Raw genomic sequence first — 25,969 nt, 5'->3', positions numbered from 1 at the left:
CAGGGGGGTTGAACTAGATAACCTTTAAAGGTCCCTTCCAACCCAAACTGTTCTGATTCTGTGATTCTACGATTCTGTGTCACAGGGCTCTGGGAGCTAGAGTGGAAGGGCATAAGAGATATTCTTCTTGATCATGCCGGTCGGGTAGGATTGGATGCAGGACAGCCCCTGGTTGTGCAGCTGATATTTCAGGAGAGGTACTGGTTTTTATGGACTTTCTTGGAGGAATTAAAAATGCTGGGGAGAGAAGGGATCCATACAACATGAGGGAGGATGACCTAACTCTTGCCTTGGAACAAGTGACAAGTGAGTTCAGAGGTTATGGTTAGGGACTTACAGAGGACTTACGCTGCTCCAGCGTCTACTGGAAGGGTAACATGGTTTGGTGCAAGTAATCCAGGAGATTTTTGGAATGTCTCAAAAATAACTTCTTGACACAAGTGTTTAGTGAGCCAACTAAGGGAGGCAGTCTGCTAAATCTGTTACTCACAAACAAGTTTAAGTTTATGACCAGTTTGGAACTGGTCAGATATTCAGTGAAGCTTAATGGCAGCTTTAGGAGCATTAACCATGAAATGGTGGAGTATAAGAACTGGAGAGAAATGGAGATGAGCATTAGAATTACAACCCTGGGCTTCAGGAAAGCAAATTTTGACTTGTTCAGGGATCTGCTTAGCAGGATTCTATGGGACCAGTGCCCTGAAGGATAGAAGAACCCAGGAGACCTGCTTGGTCTTTGAGGATATAAGGATACCAGAGGAGACCATGCCAAAAGCATTGCAGAAGTCAATTTTAGCAACATCTACTTTTCTCCCCTTCTCCATGGAGCCAGATTTGCTGCTCAGTGGGGCAGAAGAGCTTGTTGCAAAGGATACAGAAAAGTCTGAGGTAAATTAATGACTGCTTTGCCTCAGTTTTTCCACAGATTGACTAATGACCTGGATATTGTTGCAGGGACATCTTCATGTTTCCTGCATTCTCCAACATTGTGCCTGAGGTCAGCAATGGCACTGGAGTGTAAGGGTTCATTTACAGGTCTCAATACCTTTAGTGCCTGCTGCCCATGAACCATATGCCACACTTTGTCATGGTGTGCTGTGACAGTTGTTCAATGAGTATGAGTATGGTTATGCAGGTGAACTAGATGAGCTATTGTTTACTTCAAATACTTAATCATTCGAATACTTTAAAAAATAAATAAAATTAATAATAAAATAATAGTAACCACTGCTTCGACAACAACCGCGAGTCACACAGGACACACTGTGCACACGTCTAGTTCTTGGCACATTACTGTTACATGTTACCTACAGCTCATGCCACAGTCACACCAAGGAAGTTGTGTCCCCATGCATCTGTCCTGACTGATGACTGGGCAAAAGGATGCCCATGTTGACTCAAACCACTGATAAGTTGGAGTGCTGCTGTCGGTGGTCAAATTCAGGGTACTGCACATAGCTTGCTTCATCTTGGGTCTGGAGACAAGGATGGAGGCTACAGAACATCTGCACAATAGGTCAGCTTACTGGCAGTTCTATCTCCAGGGTCTTCAGAGGCTTTTCCCCAAAGTTTGCTTTTCAGTGCTGGCTTTACATAGCCAGCATTCTGCACTAGACATTACATGGGTTGCCCTGTCAGATGCTTCTTATGTGACCTTAGATAACGTCATTCAATCATTGCCCCTCTCATCTACTGATGGTGCTTACTTCCTCATGTTAGTTGGGGTGCTAGTCTCCAGGCAGAGTTGTTCACTTGTTTATGTTACTTTTGGGTCACTACCATCACTAGTCTCCAGGCAAACCTTGTTTACTTCATTCTGCCAATCACCCTGAGTTGATCTTGGTTACAGCTAATAGCTTTAAAGATTGCTATGCCCACTCTTGTCTCTGGTGCAAGTAAATCTGTGGATTTACTGACATAAGGCAGAAGGCAGTTAGCAAGTTTGCAGTCGGGGTTAGATGCGCTAACAGGCAGGGCTGCTGTTCAGAGGGACCTCAACAGGCTGGAGAAATGAGCTGGCAGAAACCTTACGAAGTAAGGGCAAATGTGAGTGCTGCATCTGGAGCAGCATAGCCCTGTGTGACACTGGGAGCTAGAGAGCAGCTCTGCAAGAAACACCCTGGGAAGAGGTGGAAAGAACATACTCAGTCCAAAGAAAAGAACGGGGTGGCAGGCATCTTACTGCTGTCTCGGCTACCTTCCGGGGGTAGAAAGGGTGAACCCAGATTCTTTGTACTCTCTGTATGGGGACAAGATAACAGGCAATGAACAGAATTGCAGCAAGGGAAATTCTCACTAGGTATTTTCACCAAAAAAATCCTCCATACTGTGAGGTTTCTCAAGCACTGGAACAGATTGCATCCCATCATTGGAGAGATTCAAAACTGATCAAGGCCATGACACTGTTGGCCCTGCTTTGAAGCAGGGGGCTTGGGATGGACCAGAGCTCCCTTCCAATCTATATTATTCAATGATTCAAAGACTCTTTAGGACTCAAAGTTTCAGATCGTTTTATCTGAAAAAGTGTAACGGAAGTTCATAGGTTGTGAATTCCTTATGTGCAGTCAGTGACCTCTGTATTTGAGGCTGCCAGCTTTTAAGAGAGCTTGATCTTGTTCTTGAAAACATGAAAAGTTCCAGCTTGCACTGCTGTAACTAAATAAAGCTGCCTTCTTACAGGGTTCACACCACTTTTAGCACTTTGGATTAATTATAGGGCTATTACCCTAATGGAAGCAGCCAGAGTAGGTAATTGAAGACATCTTGAAGTAAATTAGATAAATGGTAGTAGAAGCAGCTTTGTGATTTAAAGCTCAGAGGAAAACCACTTTTAAAATCCAAGTGTAAAACTCCCCCAAATACAGTGACATTTACTGTACGTTTTTATTGACCAAACTCTTTTTTACGAAAGCTTAGAAGAAAAAATTGTGAATCCTATTTCAGCAAACACCCCCATTCTTTATTTCTTAGAATGAGTCTGCTGTATTCTTACATGATTTTTGTTGAATTTAAAGAATCCATGCTAAATTCTTTTTAACTAAGCACTTAATGCCTGAAATATTTTTAGGAGAAATTATCAACTCGTGTCACTAAAAAGCCATGCTGCAGAACTTCAGTTTTGTGTCACAGAGTTGGTGCCTTTGCACATTTTTCTAGTACCAAAGTTCTTTGAAATGTGGAAATATTTTAATTTAATCCATTCTTACATGTTTCTGGTTCCCATGGTTGGTAAAAAAATCAATACATTTTTAAATCTTTTTTCAAGAAACACAGGTCTGCAGATCCTCATTTAATAAAAGTTGGAAACCTGCAGAAAGCCATATATCAGGCGTGCTTTAAAATTATTAAATCGTGACTGGATTGCAAGAGATCTAGGAATTGCTGTCAATTTCAGTAGAATGCTTTTCTTAACCACCATTGATGTAGTTTAATTTTCAATTTCTCCAGCTATTGTATTCTTTTAGATCTTCTTAATTCCAAAGTAGAGTCAAATGTTAATTATATCCCTAGCGCTGTCCCTGTTTATTTTAACCACAACCAAAGAGAATATTTCACAGCTGGTAATTCAGCTAGATTGTGTGTAACTGAATATCAAGGTCAGTTCATGCCCTGCTTCTCTGTGATGTTCTCTCCTCTCTCTTTCTTTTCTGTGGACATCAGAAATAATGAGTAATGCCCTGAGATTTAGTACAGTGATGGCTTGTAGTACAGCATCACAGATTCACTGGGTTTTATTTTGCAGTTGCTGGCTTTAATAATAAAAGGGGATGTTATCATGATGAGGTTTAAAGGCTTTAAAATCCTCATTTGTCTCATATCCAGAAACATAACCAGCTTCTTAAATATATTATTGCTGATCAAATTTATAGTTCTTTGTTATAACACTTTTGGCCCTTGAGACTAACTAATCAAGTCTGAAATGCATGTGCTTAATTTTGGTGAGCCAGAGTGATGCGAAATACATAATTAGCCACTTTGTTGAAGTATGCAGTTTATGGTTCAGTGAGTAATTTTCTGGTCAGTGAATCACAACCTTATGTCTCTTTTTTGTATTTAAACACTTCAGATTATGATAGTTCTTGTATTTAAAGCCATTCTGGGCGTGAAGATCTAATTCATGCTTAGCATTTTAATAACTGCCTCTGCTTTACAGTTTTCTAAGAAATATTTATTCATCTCTCTTTAAATTATAAATTTATAATTTATGTCTTTAGATATGAGTTAATTATATGCAGCATAGTGTTCTTAAAGTCATGGAATGTAACATGACAAAATGTTTTATTTAGTTTGTGAAAACTGTAATTGTTGACAATGCAGTATACCATTTTACAAATTTACAATTCTTTATCTAGAATTGACATCAATTGTAGATTGAATGCTTCTAAATATTTTCAGACACTTTGGAAATATCTTACTTTAAAGCAGTAAATTGTAGGAAAACAAAACATTCCTTGCGTATTTCTATTTTGGAAAACATTTGCTTTAAACTTTGTCATTGGTTTGAGGCTCTTATTTGTGTATCATCTAATAGCTTCAGGTATCATAGAGGAACTTCATTTTGACATATGATTCAAGCCTTGAAAATCACATCACTATAAACTGTGAGTAGCTTTGTCGTGAGAAGAAAAATTCAATTAATAAGCGTTTACATTTTTGTGTCCTACCTAAGCTTGTCTGCCTGAAAATATTACTGCATTACAGCCTAATGTGTCAAAACCACCTCTAAATAATCAGGAGTTACCAGACTTCAGATGCATTACAGATTGTCTGTTCTAGGTTTTCAGTGTACAAAAATGATTGTATGAAGTATTTCAAGTGTCTTATTTTCCAAGAGAGGTGAATTATTAGGCAGAGGGCAGGAGAGAATACGATATTTGCATCACTTTGGGTGGTTTCATAATTTACTACATTGGGGATCTCTCTTGTGTTTACAGATGTAATGCTTTCTCTACTGTGTATAACTAATACTCACACATAAGGTAGCTTAAAATGTTTGTTTAAAATAGAAGTGGGATTTTTTTCATATTTTCTTAATTTGTTTTTACATTAGAGGAGACAAATATGTAGCAAATATGGGTTGGATCCTTTCTTACTTCGTGTACTAATATCAAAAGTTTATTGTTCCTCCCAATTGAGACTGAAAACATGGCTGGTTTAGTCTTTGTGATACTTGGCTCTAAAATTAAAATTCAGAGGAAACAGGATCCGACTATGAGTCAGTATGCAGAACAGATGAAGTATAGGGGCCATGAAGAAACGTTCTTTTTCTTTCAGCCCAAGGTCTTTATCATTAATGAGAACCAATGTCATATTTTGTAATAGCAGGATATGAGTGCCAGACTGTGATCTGTTTTGATCAGGATTAAAATGCTGATGTTATTTCCTTGATTTTGTTCTAGTTTCTGCTGTATTTTCTATAAATGTTTTTAAACTAAGACACTTTCTTGCTATTTATTTTGAGAACACCTTGTGTCATTATTTCAAATGGACTCACTCATTCTCAGCTTTCTTATCCTTTTGGAAGTAATTACTCACTTGGATATTTTGATGATGTTGAAATAATCTCCAAATTGTATTTGTTGCTGTAGTGCCTGATTTCATAGAGTCTGACAAATTGTTTGGCATAGGAAATGGACTCGGGATCATCCACTCATGAGAAGAGCTGACTTACACATGGATGCCAAGTCCCAAATGACTTTAACAGTGATAGTCAGTAATAATGAAAATAATGTTCTTACATGGGATATAATGCACATTTCTAAATTAAATTCATCATTTGAGCCAAATGTTGTGGAAACAAGTAATTTACCATATGCAGTATCTCATTGTCACCTGATTGTGCTTTTCAGCTCTGCATAATATTTTTTCACCTGTAATTACCTAATTGTCTTGCTAGACTGCCAAGAAATTATTCCTTCATCTTGACATCTTTAAATTGTGCTTTTGTTCAGTAGTTTACAGTGTCTTAGTACTGTATAATGGGTGTTTATCATTAATACTACAGATAGCAAAGTATCTAATTATGGCCACTGTGCTGAAAAACTGTTACAATCCAAGCCAATTCTGAATTTCAGTTGCTGAAAGCAGGATTGCAAAGCAGTCTTGTAAGTCTCAACCAAGAAAGAGGTGCTTCCCCTGTCTTTTGTTAAGCCAAAGAGATGTGCTCCCAGTGTTCAGCAATAGCTAACAGTGGAGAAGAACGCTCCTTAGCAACAGAAGTTCATGGAATAAAAGGAAGATTTAAATGCAGCTTAAAATTAGGGAAATGGTGTCTGTCGGATTTAAAAATGTGGAAGGAGATTCTCTGTTACAAACAGTAGGAAGGCAAATATAAAAGCTCAGAAATATCTTCTAAGTCAAGGTGGGGAAGGAAGTTGCTCTGGTGCATGTTCCTTACCCTACGAGCTGCCAGAAACGTATCTGTGCTATTACTGTGCATCTGGTCCTCTGCAGGCCTCTGGGAAATACATTAAAGGGAATGGAAGTGATGATACATTTTTTTGTAAATTGCCCTGCTTGTGGTCTGTGTCCATAAAGTTCAAACTCAGAGAACCTTTTTTATTGGAATTTGGAGTGAAGGCTTTAGTGGTAACTTCTTTTTTCCCCCTCCTGTACTGTCATGGTCTGGTAACTCCTAGTCTTGCACACAGTGCCCTTCTGGCAAATGTCATCCACAGAACACATGTGAAGCAATCACAGCCACGTATCTGTGGAGGAAAAGTCCACCCTCTATAGAAGACACAGCTAAAAATCTAGAACTTTGGTGAAACTATAGGAGTAATATTTTTTTCACTAATGTTTTGTATAGGTTTGTAATTGGACGAGAAAAACCAGGACAAGTGAGTGAGGTTGCGCAGCTGATTAGCCAAACTCTAGAACAAGAACGCCGCCAGAGAGAGCTGCTGGAGCAGCATTATGCACAGTACGATGCAGATGATGATGAGGTAAGAGACTGTCTAGATTTTCACTGTTCCATGGTTTTTAATGTTCTGTTTTCTATTCCTAATTCCTTCTTTTTAATTGTCACTCAGAGGTCAGCTACTGGCCCTCTCCATTACCTCTGATGATGATTTTTACAGATTTTGATGATGAATCTTATTTGAAGAACAAAGTTACTGAAAAACTTTTCAGCATGGATTTAAAATTTTTGTTTTGTTCCAGAAGAGCAAATATCAAATTTGTCGATGCTTCTGTAATGATTGCTCTTCGTCTGAAGGCATATGATTCTCTGAAATAAGGGAATAAATTTGGTTTGCTTGTGCACTGAAACATTAGGGTTTTTGTGAAAACTGGTAAAAGTCGCCTTCTAACTTTTAGGGGATTGAGGAAGTTTTAGACCTTTTTTTTTTTCCTGGAATGTTTGATGTTCTTCTTAATTCAGAACATTAATTCCAAAATTAATTAATTCATGCAGATAATTTCAGGTAAGACCCCTCCTTCCACACACTGCTTTTTGGTTTTCTGTGAACAGATATTCCACAGGACAGAGAATTGATCTACTTTGTCTGAAGCATATATTGATGTTTGCAATTAGTGCCTGATGTCCCAAAACAAAGGTTTTGAAACTGTCAACTTTATACAGTAAATTATCTGTAATTTCTTCCCATTATCTTAAAATTTCCATTATGCCTAAATATTAGGCAATTATCTTTCCAAGATACTTGGAAAAATTAATGAGAGAGCTTTTTCAGAGACTACTGTCTGTGTTACTGCCTAGATTAGCTGCTGGGCTAAGGTAAAAGGCAGTTGTAACAAACCACTTCCACATATCCCAAGCATGCCACCTTCATTTCACATTATCTTGAATAATACTATTTGAAATTACAAACTCCATCTATTAGTGTGTTTCCGTCCTGGGCCAGATTTTTTATTTTATTTATTGGAAGGAGGCAATAGAGAAGGGGAGATAGAGAATTCATGCTATGCATTTATTTCAGCTTAGTTTTCCTTTAGGTACTAAATGCTTCTAAACAGTGAAACAGAGAAAAAAACCCCTCTGAGATAAAATTAGGATACACTTGGATTTTGAAACACACCGTTAAACTAGCAATAGTTCAGAAAAATCACAGGTGTCCCAGAAGACATGTCAAAATCCTGTCTAGCCCCAGTGATGCTTTCATTTACTTTAATTTCCACTGATAATGAAAATAAAAATACTTTAATATGTTTCAGAATGATTCCTGTCATAAGTGCATATTTAACTCATATAAATAAAAGTTGTACTCATCTGTTTGAGGATCCGTATGTATGTGTGCCTGTGCAAGACCATGAAGGCTAGAAAATCCATATCCTCTCTGTTTCCTCCTCAAACTATAGAAACATGCAAGTCTTCTAACTTCTCTTTAGTCTAGAATTAAAATTCAAGATCTTGACTAAATTCCAAAAGGAACTCTATCATCACCTCAAAAACAAACCAGAGACAACTCTAGCCTTTGGAACAAGAGACTTGTCATAACTCATCACAGCATGATGTAGACATTCAGGTTTGAAGTCCTGTGATATCATTTTATGGTAAACATCATCTGATAGCTTTCACATTGACAGGAGAGTTGTGTCCTAACTGCCTGACATTCAACTCCTCACTGTATACTCGCACGTAGAGGGATGTGCAGCTGAAGGCAAACTATGTGAGTAATTGATGCATTACACCTTTTACCTAGAGGATGCATCCACCTGCAAAAAATCTCAAAGGTTTGTGTTGCTGACTTTCATGCAGCACACAGATGTCGTAACTTAAGATCTGGTAATAACGAAAATATTGTTAAAAGCATATAGATCGATACTGATCCTGGTGGTACCTCAGCCTTCAGTAGGGATGGTTGCTGTGCTGGTGCTGACAGTGACATTTTTGTACTCATGACCGTGCAAGTGTTTCTCAGCACAGTAGTGAAAGATGACGGGGATGAGTAGGTACCAGATGTTTTTTTGTGATGTGTATTGTTGTCCTTGCAATTCAGTGGTTACAAACCCTTAAGCCAAGTTCACTGCATACATTTTTAACACAAAAATTACTAAATGCACAAAGTGTTTTCTGTTGGTAATGCCTTTGGATGCTAGAGAGAAAACAAGATAGGGCAAGTAATTAACAGAGTCAAAGGCATGTTTTCTTACTGTACCACTACACTAAGGATGATGACCACCTCTGTGACCATGATGTGATTTTTGACCATTAGTGTTTGCAGTGCAAACTTTCATGCAGTATGTAAGGAAAGGAGGAAGAACAAAGGAAAAGACATCTACCAGGGAAGATCCAGAATATCGTCAGAAATCCCTTTTGGAAGAAGTAATTTGGCTTCAGAAATAATGCAGTACTACATTGGAATCACTGAAACTCATATCTGTTTCCTACTTGATGCCATTTCTGTATTTGGGAGAGAGGTGGTAAACTTATTCTCAGAATAGATGGCTGGGGTGTAGTTACTAGAGTATGCAATGAGGCGTGTTCCCTTTCTTAGTTAACAGACTTAACAATAGATTTTATTAGGAACCTGCAGCAACCCTGAATATTTTAAATTTTGTTGTCACCTGACTGTGCCATCCAAGTAAACTCACATAACTTGCACCATTCCCAGGCAGTTGACACAATGGAAGGTGTGATCTAATGCACATTAGGCACAGTTCAAAGACATTTTTGGTCACCACAAACACTTCTACTCCACTTACTGTCAAATGCAAGCATTACTACTTTGAGCTCACCTTCCTCTGTGAGGGCAAACATGTCGGGGTTTATGTTGCTATATGCCAGACACCACTGCCAGCCCTTTACTTTTTGGCTCTGGTAAGCAGGGCATATTTTGGGCAAGAAAAATCTCAATTTACACTGTCTGAATGAATATCCACAAATGTACAAAACAAGCTACCCTTCTGAGTCCATTTCCTCAAAGTGATAGTGATTCTGACTGCATGAAGTTCAGGAATATTTGGATTGCCAGTGCGAGGAGTTTCGTGCTGAGGTGGCACAGAATTATACAGCAGTTGCTCAGTATCAAACTGTCCTATTCATTTTCATACAGTTCTTAAAATATGGCAACATGGATCTCTAGCTACAATGCTGCATAAACAAACAAGAAAATGATCTTTATTCAACCCTCCATCGAGGCTGTCGAATTCTGAGCCTCAGAAAGTTACCACAAAGACAGCAGTAACATATCAGGTTTCCGGAGCAGGAAATCAGCGATCTGTGTTTGAGTCCTGGACATGACTGTGTTTGGTAGAGCTGGTCAAGTCACAGGAAGAGAGTGTCTGCCAGGCATGTGCAGGTCCTGGTGTTTCATCTTCCTGGGCCACCTGCTGGCTGGATTTCCTCTGTTTTGAAACTCAGGGCAGTCTTCATCACAGCCCAGACAGCAATCTCACTGTTTTATAAGGATCCAAGTTCTTTAAAATAACAGCATTATTGAGACAATTTTGACTTCTCCCAGCAAGTGTGCACTAGACTTGAGTCAGATGCTAAATGAAAGACTCTTGTTAGCCTGCTGTAACTTCATTCCATTGCCTTGTAGGAATGTTACATGACAGTTGTTTGTTGGGGAAAATTCACAGTAATACACATAGTGTTTTCAAAAGATACATCTTTTACTATATAAGTGATCCTGAAAGAAACATCATTCACTATATAAATGCCCTGTATCCCTGCACTTCAGAATCTGCTGTTATCATGGGCTGCAGGTTGTCGCAGTGTTGCAGGATGCTCTCAGGTGCTCCTTCATTTGAGTCTTTGCATGGAAACACAAGAACCTTGTGCAGAACTGACAAATGGTAAAAGAGGAGGGATGCCCGCAATGGAGTCCATGCAGAGACAAGCAGCTCACAATTTGTTGTTAAGCTCCCATGAGCCAAGCAAAGCCGGTGGTAGCAGTTATTTCTCAAGCACTACTTACGGTAGGCAGCGTTGGCATTTCCCAATGAGCCTGTGCTAACTACAATAAAGCTGGGGAAGTATGTTGTTTCAGGTGCTGCCGCTAGATAGCCTGCTGCAGAGTTTACTCAGCACCAGTCCATCTAGCTTCCTAAAATCCCACATCCTTTTAATTTGTTGTATCCTATCAGAAGACAAAACTCAAAGGCTTTGAAGTAGGCCCTGTCTTTGTATTTCCTACTGAGTGTGTTAAGTACTACCTGAATCTGTATACTTGACTAAAACTTTTTGACTTCCCTGTGTTAACACAGAGTTCTGGGCACATTTTAGTCAAATTCTGCCATTTCTTGGAATTCTGACTTGAACATAGTATTGTCTTCTTCATGTTCTACAATGAATGGCAAAAGTCACATAAAGCAGATGAGCTGTTCCCCTGAAGGCTGCATATGGTGATGCAGGATGTGAAATTAATAATGTATTGCATAATTCTATTCACTCTTTGGCTATAGACAAGTGACGTTTTAATGTATTTTAATATTGCCAGTAGTAATTTGAATATTTTTTTCGTTTATAATTCTCATTTATAAGGACATTCTGAGATCAAAACAACATTAGAAAGATTGAAGAAAATCTTGACACACACAAAAGGAAAAATGTTGCAGTGTGCTTGAATGTCTAACACCCAAAGAATACATTAGTTAAACAAGATCTTTCAGAGAGTATGGTTTTTCCAACATCATTAATATGAAACACTCCTGTAAAAGCGATGATTGAGCTATATCATTATATTTTTTTTCGCTCTTTAGAAAGAAGTAAGGATAAAACATCAAAAAAACCAGAGTTGGGCTTGAGTTATTTTTATAGTTCTTCAAATGATTTTCTCTGGTTATGGGAGAATTTCAGCACAAAAAAAAAAGATTTAGCTTGATACAGCCTTTGTTACAGTGATTTGGGGAAGGTCTGTCTCCATTATCCTGGCTGGTGCTGCTGCTTCTTTCAGCTTGGGAGTCTTAGGCCCATTTCAAGAATTTACAAGGCAGTTAAACAACGCAAGTAACACATTTTCCCTATTAAAGTGGGAAATTGCAGTTCATGTTTATAAAGATAATTTCATGCTATTAGCTGTGATAGTGTATAGCAAAATTGAATGGCTAGTATCGGAAGCTGTTCCTGTGGATGGGATAAGCTAGAGCCGTAGGTGCTACTGAAATGAGAAACAGGTCTTTAGCATGGATGGATTTTGCTCACCGATACAGACTGAAGAGTCCAAGATTTTCCTTCAAGAACATGCAAGTTTTCATTGACTATTAACTAAAAAAATATTGTTGTTGTCAGCTAAGAATACAAAATGTGTTGCAAAGAACCTCAAGCAGCTACGATAACAACTGTTACCTTACAAGGCTTTGTTATTTTGAAGTAAAATAACTTTCGTCTGTGCCTTGTGCTTCTTGTAAAACACTGAATTTCCCATTCTAGTTACTGGCATGGGGTGTGAACAACCTTCTAGTAGTTTCATGTGAAACAAAAGTCAACAGGGATAATTTTTTTCAGGGAAAGTATGTTTCATGTAGTTTATGACATACATTTCCTTAAAGCGCACATTGGTTCTTTTGAATCTGTAATTTCTTTTTCATGTGATTATAAGGTTGGATCCCTTTCTTTTGAACACAAATGCAAAAGTCCCGTTTATTTCTGTGTTCTGTGATGTATTTGTGTCTTCCTGCTTGTTGTTTACCTGAGCAAACTGCAGTGCTTTGCTCTGATGACTACTTTTTGCATTAATTGAGGCAAAAATGGCTATGCACATTGACACTCATTTGTACCAATTTGAAGCAGGATTTTCCTTTGTGTTCATTTTAAGCTGCCAGCTGTCCCTCTTCAAATACTGTGGTTCCTGAGGCCAGTAGAATATTGCATGCTCTTGAATTTTTCCTCAGTGTAACTTAGCCCTTCATATGTGTTCATTTTTCTTTTTGTATGAGGTACTTATTTTTAGTTTAAGTCTCTGGAGGAATCAGTTTTAACTAAACTCACGTGGTTTATTCTTTTACCAAAGTTGATAAATATAATTACGATTTTGCATTAAATTAATATATTCCTTTAAAATGTACAAGTGGATGAGCCAGATCTGTTTTTTTAAATAAACTGGGCATGAATTTGTTAGTTAACAGTCTGATTTCTGCCTCCTCTTTGCATGCTTCAGAGATTTCCTTGCCACTGCTGATGGACCTGCCAAGAATTTTTTTCATGTAGAAATGATAGTTCTATATCACCTTATAGATTTTTCAGGGATAATGACTGCAAAATTGACAGTACATGGATTATGTTAGTATTTTGTCCCCACAATAATTCATTTCTTTGAAATCTTGCTGGGATTTTAGATGGTGTGTGAAGGTAGTGTTACATGCTCCTGGAAAAAGCCAGGAGAGGCAGCAGCCTAATTTTCTGTTTAGACAGTAACTGCACGTGGCCATGGGGAATCAAATAGAAATAGAAGTTACTACAAGTGTAGCGTAACAGAAGATTTTGCATGTGCGTGTGAGATCTAGACATACAGAATGATAAATTTAATTGCAGGTGCTGTTTTGTTTAGCTGTAATGCTAACATGCCTGAAAACTCCAGTGAGATGGCTTGTGTGGTCTTTGCTTCTGTTTTAAATAAGGAAAAAAGAAGCAAAAACAGCTGTTAACTTTTTTTTTTTTGTTAAAGTGTACTGAGATTCTTAGTCTCAGTACATATAAACTATGTAAAATAAAAGGTTGCCATTTATTTAATTGGAGAATGTTTATCTATTTATAGAGACAGGGGTAGCTCTCCTAGGAAGTGGCTCACATTAACAGTGACGTTTAAAGTATGGGTGGGTTGTGCATGTTGGTGACTTATATTCTTTTTGATAGTTCTTTTAACATCAGAAGATGTTACCAAATCATTCTATGCTTTCTGTGTGTTTTGGCTTTATTTTTTAAAACTTTAGATGTTTTAAAAAATGAGACTATAGATTTTTGATGATCTTTAAAGGTCCCTTCCAACCCAAACCATTCTGATTCTATGTGCTCTTTATTCAAGAAATGGTGATGTTGTATTGCGAGTATATTATCCTGTTGTTAAATGCAAACATATCTTTTCTGTCTGTGTGTACCTGGGCACCTATACTTAACATGCTTCCATGCACTGCTTTTTAATTGAGAGAGATTTACATAAGCCTAAACAACAGCTGGGAAACTAAATTAAAGTAGGAAGCTGAGATTCAAACTGTTCTTTGGACATCTGAGTTTCTTACCTGTTGTTTTGAAAAGTTCTTTTGACAAAAAATGATACTATTAGATAATTCTTGCACTACTGGGAATATACTTCTGATAATGATATTATGTGCCTTCATCTCGGGAACTGAAAGCTCAAAAACTTGAGTAGTTTTGTCAAAATTTTGGTGTTATTATTGTGTAAACATGAGAAGGACTGCACCCCTTCCCCCACCCTTCCTTTTCCATGTATTTATTGAGTCCCAGAGCTTTACAAATCCAGATGTGGCCCTGAAGGAAGTGTTTTCTTTATAATATGTTTGCGTGGTCATTTGCATAGCCAGCAGGCTTTGTGTGATCTGTGATCCGTACGCGATGTATTCCGGCTTCCAGAGGGAGCCCTGCGGAAGCGAAGTGGTACCCAGTCACCTCAGGCATGGGGAGAGATGAGCAGGGGTGTACGTGCAAAAACGTGTCTAGGCAACTAGTAGGGGTTTAACACTGCAAGCCTTTTCTTTTCAATATTATTGGTTTATTTTTTCTAATCTTGAGATACTGATTGTAGTTTATGATTTTTTTTTAATTCTGGTCAGCAAATTGTTCACATCTCATGGTTTACCAGCCCAAGAAACTCACATTTTCTGTTTAGCTAGAAGCAGCTCCTTATTCAGGGTGCAAATTCAGTAAACTCTGACTTCAGTCTCTGAACTGGTCTCTGACACGTGGTTTCTTTTTCCTGTTGTTGTCTTCCTGCGTGGGTGTGACTTTACTATCATTAATTTATTTATAAAGAACAAACCAATAGATTTTCAGATTCAACATGGAATATCACTGGAGAATTACTTCCTCCAGGTGACTTAAAAAAGACTAATCAAGATCCTTTTGGTTCCATTCTGCCTTTATTTCTGCTTGGAAAAGATTCCTTGTTAAATCTGAGACAATTTTGGAGAGGTCTTCCTATGGAAAAGAGGCCTCACTTGAAAAAGGATGAAAACAGCTGAAATATAGAGCCAGTAATGCTTAAGCACTAAATTCTTTTCTCCTCTCTCTTAATGTGCTAAAATAATACTGTGGAGTTGTATTTTGTCTGGTAGAATTTGTAAGTACTGGGTTTATAGCTAAATAAAAAAGGTAAATTTTTTGTGTGCTGTGTTTTCACAGTAGCTTAAATACTCTTTGAACAGTCTCTACCTGATTAGAGGATAACTGGAATTTCTTAAATGCTGTAAAATTAAGACAGGAGAATATGCTACAGATGAAGAAGACGAAGACATGGGACCTGTCCTTCCAGGAGGTGACATGGCTATTGAAGTGTTTGATCTCCCTGAAAATGATGACATGTTCTCCCCCAGCGACGTGGACACCAGCAAGCTTGCTCACAAATTCAAAGAGGTAAGTTATAGATCAGAAAATATTCCTGAAATATCTCACTGGAATTAGATTTCTAGTTACCTCATAGCTCAGTGCTTGGTTTTTCTCTTGAAAACTAGAGTTGATTTCTAGCTGTTTGTGTACTCGGTACTTTCAAATGACTCAAAAAGTTCTGCTTAAAAGAAGTGGAACTGTTCTTTGGAGTTGTTTTAGCATTAGCTTTCAGGTGACTGTTGCATTGTTAGAGAGTAATTAATAATTTAAGTTTTCAGCACAGAAGTTATTGTGCCGCATCACTCTGGTTTGCATTTTTTTTTGACCAGGAAGAAAACGTGCAAGTTAATTCAGTTAATTCATTACTAGCATACTACTGCTCTTTTTTTTTTTTTTTTTTTTGTAAGATTCCAGTCAGAAGTGATCAGGAAGACCAAACAGATAATGCTAAATTTCAGGGGAAAGGGACATGTGGAGCTCATCCTATACCATTATGCAGCAACTGGTCAATGTACAGCAGGGTCATACTTTTGGCCATGCGCTTAGAAAGATGCTGTACTGGGGAAGCAGGCATATTTCAAGCTGGTGTTTTAGCAAACTGTGGTTACAGAGTTTGTATAGCATCCACTGATACTAAATGGGTTTGAATCAGTGTTGTCCATTGCAGTCATTGGATTCATATAACTTAGCATGCTAAAGTACTGAGAAACATTTCTTCTGTATTTTAGGCTGTGCTTTTGATGTGGTTTATTTCTGAGCCTTCCTGAATGCTGATGCAAATAAAGACATGAAACAATTGAATTTATCTGAGGCCACAGTAATGGGCAGAGTGAGGACAATAAAGAACTTTTTTTTTTTTTTAATACAGGAAGATGGAAAGGGTCAAAATAGCCAGAACCTCATAGGAGATTTGAGCAGCAGAACCTGAGCCCAGAAAGGAGTTTTAAAATACAGAGGCTCCCTTTTTATCCTTCTTCCCCTATCCTCTCCCATCCCCTTCCCTCCACTCAAACCAGATGTTTTATCTTCTTTAAATGTATGTTGTTACTACTCTCTAGTGAGAGTAATGTATGGAAAATAATCAGTCAACAAGCGACCAGTCTTTTACTTTTCTGCTGATAGTATTTTCAGCCTTTGGATGCCTATTATTATTCATCATTGTTTCCTGAAAGATTTTTACTTTACTTAAATGATAATTTTCTCACTCCATATTTCAAGTTCCAGGCTCTTATGCATATTAGCAGAAAAATTTACTTTTCTAATACTTTACATTATATGTAGTGATACTTTCTAAATGCGGTGGGAAGATGCTGCCATTCTGATTGTGCCAGTGTACCAAGGCTGTGCAAACCACAGATGCAGTGATGGGCAAGGCACTCACCTTTGAATAAATTACCTGTAAAATTATGCTTGAATACAGTTTCCATCAACTGGGGCTACTGCTGTACTTGAGCATGTCCAGCCTGATTTGAAGCTATTTGCAGACCTGTCTGATGTAATGGCCTCAAAACGCTGGTGTAGAGGAGATCAGATGAAGGGACATTGGGGTCCTCCAGTTTAAGTGCAGATGAGAGCCTAAGAAGAAAACATTAAATGCTCCTGCATAAGTGTGGACTCTTTCTCTCTAACCCACGCAGTTACTGCTGTTACTAGCATTCTACTTTTGTTTCACTGATTGTATTTAACAGTACACAGCTGCATTTTGTTGGCTGCTACAGAGTGAGTACATGTATTTTTCTTGGTATTTGCCCTGAATTCTTTCAACACTAGAGGACTTGTTCACGGTCACACTGCACAAGCCCACACAGTGTTTTCTGGAATTATATTTAAAGAATAGCTGTTCTTTCTTGTTCTTACTCCAGAGATTAATGAAAGTATTAAACAAGTGGGTTAGACATAATCTTTAAGCTTAAATAGTTTGACCTAATTAGTTGAATTCAGTCTTTGCAATGAAAAATGTGCTCACATACTTTGAGAGCACTCTTATTTGAAATGCCTTGCTTTTGGAATGAAAGTCAGAAGAGAGATGGGCATTCCTGGGTGAATCACTGTATTTCTGCAAGTCTTGTTTTCCTGGCTGTAAAACAGGAAAAATTGGACTGATTTTCCTTAACTGCTTTGAGAGAAAGACCTAGAAGCTTTATTTTAGCTGTGATGATTGAAGAGAGACAAGATCTGTAGGGGGAAAGGACATCCTATGTAAGAATTAGGTATTATATTTCATGTCTTAATGAAATATATGAAAATTTTATTATTATTATTATATGCAAAAAATACATAATTATTATATTAAAATTGTCATGGAGATTATTAGATTCCATTGGGTACTTTCTTTCCCAGTGTAGTCAGGATATTATCAGTATCAGCAGGAAAGTGTCTTTTTTTTTTTTCCTTCTGCCTCAGTGGGATCTGCTGTACCATGTACTGATTCAATGATCTGACTGGGTGCTCAGTATTCATTTTTTTAACTTACTAACAGAGCGTATAAAAATAACTGTTGAAACCATCTGTACCTGAGCAGATTGTCATTTATGCAACAATTTTGAGTTTATTTGTGTGTAATAATAAGCTGTTTAAGTGCTGCTTCTGGGTTTGTGGGGTTTTAGAAGAGATGGGAAAGGACTTTAAGCAGGTAGCCTAAAGCTTTGAGTCTCGGCTTTTTGATTTCATTATTAACTCTGCAAAGGGCAAAGTCTAGCTCATCCATCCTTCCCCTGATTTTATCTCACTCCAAAACAATGAGGTAGTAGAACTAAGGAAAGGCCTGGGTGCTTTATAAACACCATAACATTTTGAGATGGTTCTTTCGTAATTTTTCACTACTAACAGAAATGGAATGATGAGAAAAAACAGTTCTCGATCACTGAAGACTGCAGATCAGAGATTGGATTGAGTGAGCTTAAAATTTGCAAGTAACCTCATGCAAATGCTAATTAAAGTATCTCCTTAGTTTCCTCCACTATATATAATTACAAAAAAGGTATATATCCTTCTCGGCTTCTTGGTCTGCTGGGTGAAGTAGCACCACTGGCCACTTCTTGCCATTAACACCAGCTCCAGGGCTGCCGAGCGCCCTGTTCCTGGCTGCACCGGTGTCTCTCCGTGCGGGACCAGTGGCCCTGCTCTCCCGTGGCTCTGCCTCAGGAGCCCCGTGCAATCCCCGGGTTAGCCGCCTGCTCAGGGCCCGTGCGGTCTGGCCCGTGCATGTTCCACCCACTAGTGTGCTTGCTGTGCCGCCACATTTTACATGTTTCTGCAAGCTGTTGTAGTCAGTGACTGGTTTCATTTGAAATGAGATAGTATAGCTGTTTTCACTGAGCGCTTGAAGATTTGTAACGCTTTTCAGTGCAAAGTCAAGGAGTGTAAGTATCAGATAATCCCAGTGGCGAGAAGCGCATACAGTCTCCTCTGGAGACAGTGACCAAGAAATGAGCGGGGAAAAGAAGATTCCTAAACTGTTCCTCAGGTGGGACTGGTTGCATCAATGCCTTCTTTATTCCTTCCAGCATTAATTCAGGAACTCTCCGCCAGAAAAGACAAAGTTTATTCACTAGATCAGTTAAGGCTGATTTGCAAACCAAACTGCATGTGAGAGTGTGCATTTCATGTGCTGCCACAAGAAGTGGGTTCAAGAGGTCCCATGAAAAGGGAATTTCAGAAGTAGCTTGGCCTTTCTCAAAGATACCTGTATTGATAGCTCTGTGATGGCTCCTGTTATTTTGAAAATTACTCCTCCAGAACTTCTCTTTTGAATTGTACATTTTTTCACTAACAGCCTGCTCGTTGAGAATGTAGCCATTGCTTCACCAAGGATGATAATTTTTGGTTCAGTACAACTCCCTCACATACTCCATTATCTCAACATAAACTATTCCCAAAAGCTCCCGTTAGTCTTGTAAGAGAAGTAACCCCCATGTAAAACATGCTTTTCTGTAACTATTCCTGGTATTCATAAATAATGGACAAAGGCTTTGTCTCCACTGCAGTGCCAGCTCAGGCTGTAATTCAGGTTTTGCCCTTGCCCTCAACTCCTTACTCAACACACAAAGTCACAGTTTCAGATTAAACAGTGCTTTAAGGTTTTAGGGCCTATCAGAAGTTTGTCTGTGCTGCCTGGTTTAAATAATAAAGCGGTGGGGATTCAGGTGCAGACCAGTATTGGGTGCATGTGCATGATCATTTCCATTTGGATTAAGGTTATGCTGTTGACGCTGCACTTTGATTCACAGTACTTTGGAGTGTTTTTGGAGCCTGTGAATAGCAGACCTTTGGGCTGAAACTAAAGATGTTTCAGGACATTGCCTAATACACTTCAAGAGCTCATGAATGTTCACTCCAGAGGATCAGCCTAGTGTAGGTTAGTCCAAAAGAAATCCCCCCCGGAAAGTGTGCAGGTGGGTGCCAGGTCCTCAGCACTGACCCTTTCCCTGTGCAGATCCACTGTTACTGCAGCACGCTGCTTGGTAATGTAGCTACAACCTTTAGCACACTGCCTGGGCTGTTAATCTACTTGCAATCATTTTGTGTGTTTGAATGTCATTTCCTGTTTTTTACAGTTTCTCTGTGTAACTGCTCTCAATTCAGATTGGCCAGTCTGAGCAGAGTAACTACAGCTAATGGTAGAGAAGGATAGCATCGGTGTACCTTTTTTTTTTTTTCCATTAAATAAATGTGTGGAATCTTCCCTTAAGGTTTTCCTGATTTTTTGAGTTGTTAAATCACTTATTTCCATATTTGCATTTTTGTAATGTGCCTGTTCTAATCAATGCAGTGGGACTTTCTGACAGCACTGGGACGTATTTCATGTTCACAACAGAGGACAGCAAAGCCCAGCAGGATAACATCTATTTTTTTTTTTTTAAGCATAAGACATTTGGTTTTGCTAAACAGATTGGATGTTCTGATTTGAAATTATGAGTGGTTAGATGGCATCCTATCTTTAATTAGGTTGCACAGACTGAGTCATTTTGCAAGCTAGACATTTTAATTTACAATCTACTGCACTGCAGCAGTCTTCAAGGCCTTCTGCTATGTAATAAGGTATTCAACTTGCAGCACAGGCTTTAAAAATACTGGAGTACTCTCAGTGACTTCACTTGTTTATTTTATATTTTCAATTTTAGTTGCAAATCAAACATGCAGTTACAGAAGCTGAAATTCAGAAGCTGAAGACAAAGGTAAGAATCAATATATGGTTAATAAATGCTGTTTTTTTCCTCTCATGCAAAATCAGATCTGAAGACATATATCTTTATGTGGGTGGAGAAGTCAACATCCTTGTTAAAGGCTGATTAAGAAGCACAGTGGATCAGCTAAATCTTGTCTTGGTGTATAATCTCTATTCAAAGTTTTAAGTAAAATCTTAAGTGCTGCTATTAAGAGAAACTGCCAACTTGCGTAGCTTCAATTAAACATACATTTTAAGGGGTATCATAATGACTAAATGGCAGGTTTCTAGTTTTACAATTCTAATGCATTTTGTCAGGTTTTTAAATTATATTTGGATTGCATATTCAAATCTAAGTTAGTAGGTTTTTTATTTACCAGTGGTATTAAAGCATCCTGTTTATGCTAATTTCCTTTTTTTTTGACATTAAAAAAAATATCTTGATTTATTTAAAGGTATTTAATGGAAGTTACTTTTTATATGCAGGAGAAAAAGTGCTGTTTCATATTGTTGCAGTTCTTTCTAAAAGATACTCTAGAAAGGAAAAAGCTTACGAATTTAACATCTCACAATCAGTTGCTAGTTATTAGATTGAATTTGCTGTAGCATTAAAGAGGAATTATATTTTTTGTACTAGGATAACCTTTATGGGAAGTCAGCTGATAATTCTGTTGAGTAATACTAGGTTTTATAATGATATCCTTCTCTTTGAGTTTGAGTACATTATAAAGGAAAGAAAAAGAAGAGAAAGAGAAAATTGTATTTCAGAAAAATAGTTTAGATTAGTATTTCTTTCTAGCAACATTTACACTCACTGTATATTTTGCATAGTGTTTATCAAATCTGCAAAATTATTGTTAAAAACAAATTCAAACTGCAGCTATTTTATGTATGGACAATTTCTGCTGTACTGTTTCAGTTCAGAAAGTCAGAAATATTTTCTTCCACTGCTTTCCAGTTCCAGTCCTGCAATCAGAGCCAGGCGGTCAATCCCTTGGGATAGTGCCGAGCCCCATTGACTTGATGACAATGGTGTGTGGGTGTAAACATTAATCTGTAAAAATACATTTGCAGGATTAGTGTTAATGTGCCTTTCTGTGTTGGTCTTATTTACCTAGTATTTTCAATAGAGCTGAAGAGAATGTGGCTAGTTTAGGTGTATTACTAATAAAACTGCAAATTGGGTTTTTTCTTTGTGTGTATATCATCCATGATGTTAGCAGAGCTGCCTAGAGCAAATTAAACAATCTTGATAAGTAAACAGGGATGTTAAATAATTTTTTGTTTTCTGTAAATTCTGGGAGCTAAAATATACAGGCTGCTGAACATCTGTACCCTTACCCAGCTCCAGACACTGAAACCTGCAGCTAGCTTCAGTTAGAAAGTGAGAAACTTAACACACAATAAAACAAACAAACAAAAAAACCCCCCCACACACAAAAAAAAAAAAAAAAAACCAAAATCCAAATAAACAAAAAAAAAAAAAAAAGAACAAAAAACAGAACTAGCAAAGGAGCTAATGTTTATTATAAACTCAGCAGTAAAATTCAGACTTCTCTGAGGTCACTTGGAAAAAGTCATTGGGCTTCACTGATGTCAGATAGTGGAACTAGCAGTGGAACTGCACTGGTCATAGAGTTGAGCAGTGCTGATGTGTTTGGCAGAATTAGCACCTGCAATCTTCAACAGCAAGAGCATATTTTCCTCTTCAGATTAGCTCTTTACAACTCAGTAAGCAAGTTTAAAGAAAACAAGTAATATATTTATAATAGGTTCTCTTTGGTCTCATAATAGTTCTGGCATAGTTTCAGTATTGGATGCAAAACTCTGTGCTTGCTTAAATGAAAAAAGATTCTAGGTTATGACCTGATGTTAAATTTTTAATTATGCTTCAGCCTCTTTTGTTTGACTTTCTAGATTAAGCAAGATTATGACATGAAAACGGACATTGTAAGAATTCAATAGAATTTCTAATTTGATTTAAAAAGCAGATAGTTAGATTGGATGCAATTGCCTTTTTTTCTATTGTTTTATAAATCATTCTTAATTGAAATATAGAACCTGGAAATCAGCTTCCCCCCTCAAAATAAGAAATTTCTTCGCTTTATGAAAGCGTGTGAATGCTTTATAACATCTGACCCACATGCATAGAGCAAAATGCATCCCCAGTGCTGACGGATTAACCCTGCAGTTTGCCTGAATACTCCACTATTGACATTTTTTAAGTGTGTTGGTATAACCCCGAGAAGCACAGAGGCTGCACTGGAACACAGAGCAAAGGCTTTGCTTTGTTTTATGAGGAAGAATAGTGTGTGTATCAGCCTGTTCTCTTTGTCCTGGAATGCTCTTTTCACTGCTAGCGTATTACTATTATAGTTATTAATTCACTGATTCTCACTATTCATGTTGTTTGAATGAACCCTAAACTGTCAGGCTGTACTTTGCAGCTTTTTACTGACTGCATCTCCAACTCTTTTGTTCAGCTGCAGGCTGCTGAGAATGAGAAGGTGAGGTGGGAATTGGAGAAGACCCAACTCCAGCAGAACATTGAGGAGAATAAGGAAAGGATGATGAAATTAGAGAGTTACTGGATTGAGGCACAAACCCTGTGTCACACGGTGAATGAGCACCTCAAGGAGACGCAAAGCCAGTATCAGGCTCTGGAGAAGAAATATAACAAGGCAAAGAAATTAATCAAGGATTTTCAGCAAAAGTAAGCAGTTATGCCAGGCTCAGCAAATGACTTAGTGTCCAGATAGGAAGCATGTATGTGATATATTTTAAAATATGAAACCCACTATTAAACACCTGTAAGGTAAACACTATTTTTCACTTTTTTTTTTTTTTTTTTTCATTAAAATCATGGGTTCTTTATTAAGGAAAAGTGTTAGTAGTATTCAAGTAATAGTTTAGTATTGTTGAAAAATAATACTATAACTAAGTAAAGACTCAGTCTGTAGTATTCCAGGTTTGAATGTTTCAGAATTACTAGATAACTTAGTGTGATTGCAAACAACCAAGAGTAGTTGTAGTAAAGCATTTGATTAGCAGGGTTAGCAGCGCTTTATGTTGGTGTCGTGTCAGCTGGATTCACTCCTGCTGTGTACTAATATAACATCAAAAAGAAAATTGTTTTTTTACATTTTACATTTTATTTTTCTTCTTCTTGTAGATGCCAAGAAAGTTTGAGCTGAATTGAGCTAACTGATGATTACCTGGCCCCCTCTGTTTCATGTGGTCCCCTGTCCCTGATGGCTAGCAAGAATAATAACAACTTATATTTCTATAACAGCTTCCATTCTCCCAAATTTCTTCTTTTTTTGAAGCAACTTTTTCATTTTCTGCTGAAATATACTCATTTAAAGAAGAAAACTCAAAAACATACAGCAATGTCAAGTGACAACTGGGAGTGCAGAAGTGAATATCCTGTCCCATTAAAAAGGGTTTTAGATAGTCAAAATGTTATTACCCATCTTGGAATTTCATGACTATACCAGAACTAACTGGCATCTTGTGTTCTTTCTATCACAAATGTCTTAGATTTTCAAAATAGAAAGAAAAAAGGAAAATAGCTAGAATGAGCTTGGATAACCTTTCTGTTGTTATTCTGCTTTATATTAGTAAAAGATCTAGCCAGTTGTTTTTAACTATCACAAAATCCTAAAATCACCTAACAGATTTCCTTATAGCTTACTCGAAAATTAGATTTGTACCTGGAAACTTACAGCTGTCCTTTGTGTGAAGGAGTGCAGTCACACCGTAATAAAACGGAGATTTTGCTCCATTTCCTACAGCAGAACACAGCATAAACTAAACTAATGTTTTTTTCATTGTAAACACAGATTATGAAAAAATAGTTTGATTTAACTGTTTTGATTATCAATTAGAACAACTGAGGGTTTGGGGGTTTTTTCACATTAGTTACTCTTACCTTTTTTGTATCTTCACCTAGCATATTCACTTAGACTAAGTAATTGTTCAGTGTTTTGTCCTAATTGCAGTTTCATACTTCTTATTAGGTTAGTAGTAAATTATTTGTTAAGTACAGATTTTTGCGATGCATAGCTTACGATATATCAGAACATTTTATTTTCTGTTTAAATCTGATTGCTTTGATGACAGCAAATCCATTGTTTTTTTTTTTTCCCCAAGAGAACTTGACTTCATCAAACGCCAGGAAGCCGAACGAAAGAAAATAGAAGATTTGGAGAAAGCACACCTTGTAGAGGTTCAAGGCTTACAAGCTCGTGTGAGTAGTATTTAGTCTCATATTTGAAGAATGAGACAATTCTGCCTGATATTCTGGAAGAAACATATATCTAATAGATGTGTGTGTATGTGTGTGTTACGGGTAAACTGTGTTGTATTTCTTTCAGATACGAGACTTGGAAGCAGAAGTTTTCAGGCTAATGAAGCAAAATGGGAGCCAGGTTAACAATAACAACAACATTTTTGAAAGGCAGACATCTTTTGGAGAAGTTTCTAGAGGAGATCCAGTGGAAAATCTAGATTCTAAGCAAGTGTCCTGCCTGGATGGCTTAAGTCAAGGTTTGTTTTAACCAGATCGTAACTCCTATTAATATGTATGTAAATAGCATGGTTATCATTTAGGATTTAAAAGGAACAATTAATAATGCAGGGATGTTGTTATTTTTCTGAAATTCAGTATCTAATGACAGCTGCATTAGGTTTGTACCAAATAATGCCAATATAGAGTCCCAGAATAACTGTACAATGTATATGCTTAAAGAAATAGAAGTGAATAAGTGCTAATAAAGCAAAGATCATTATTGATTTCTTAAAGCTTTCAGTGGGATGCCATCAACATTTAGGTTTAATTTGATGCTGCTGTTATATTAATAAAATAGGAGAAAATTGTGTTTTCTCCTGTGTTCCTACATCTGTCCTTAATTACCCAACCACCAAAGATCAAAAAAGAACAAAGATACCAGAATGAGAAAAACAATGTTAAATCTACCATTTTGAATGGATCTCTGCAGGTTCTGATCCCACCTTGGTACAGACACCAAAAGGAACCATGTAGGTGGCACTCACCATTTCTCAGGATGAAGCCTTTTGTGAATAAAATGCAAATTCTTTACTAGCACATTAATTAAAAATCCTATTCAGTTATAGCACAGCCTGATTTACATCATAAGACTTGTAAGACTTTGTTCTACATTACCAAAGAGCCAAAACAGTTTCTGGCAACACTGAGATGTGGGTAGATGCTGTCAGCAGGGTCACTGTAACCTTTACTTGTTTTACACAGAAAAAATAATTCCCATTTTTCAGGCTGTGCCAATGAAAATACACAGATAACTTCCACAGCTCTAGTT

The 25,969-nt window shown here is 37.5% G+C and overlaps 1 protein-coding gene across 5 annotated transcripts in view; it reads left to right on the top strand.

Moving 5' to 3' along the window:
• The window catches only part of PPP1R9A (protein phosphatase 1 regulatory subunit 9A), a 150,357-nt gene that overhangs the window by 97,003 nt on the left and 27,385 nt on the right, over window positions 1–25,969 (top strand). For all 5 annotated transcript variants that reach the window (XM_042801701.1, XM_042801704.1, XM_042801703.1 and 2 more), the window contains exons 6-11: window positions 6,809–6,944; window positions 15,335–15,490; window positions 20,587–20,640; window positions 23,114–23,343; window positions 24,783–24,879; window positions 25,007–25,178. In XM_042801701.1, coding sequence (XP_042657635.1) covers window positions 6,809–6,944; window positions 15,335–15,490; window positions 20,587–20,640; window positions 23,114–23,343; window positions 24,783–24,879; window positions 25,007–25,178 — 845 coding nt within the window. The remainder of the gene's footprint in view (window positions 1–6,808; window positions 6,945–15,334; window positions 15,491–20,586; window positions 20,641–23,113; window positions 23,344–24,782; window positions 24,880–25,006; window positions 25,179–25,969) is intronic.

This window comes from Tyto alba, unplaced genomic scaffold (genome assembly GCF_018691265.1).
Source record: "Tyto alba isolate M040663 unplaced genomic scaffold, T.alba_DEE_v4.0 Super-Scaffold_38, whole genome shotgun sequence".
Classification (NCBI taxonomy): domain Eukaryota; kingdom Metazoa; phylum Chordata; class Aves; order Strigiformes; family Tytonidae; genus Tyto; species Tyto alba.
The sequence above is the reverse complement of the archived record's forward strand: the minus strand, read 5'-3'. Positions and strand labels throughout refer to the sequence as shown.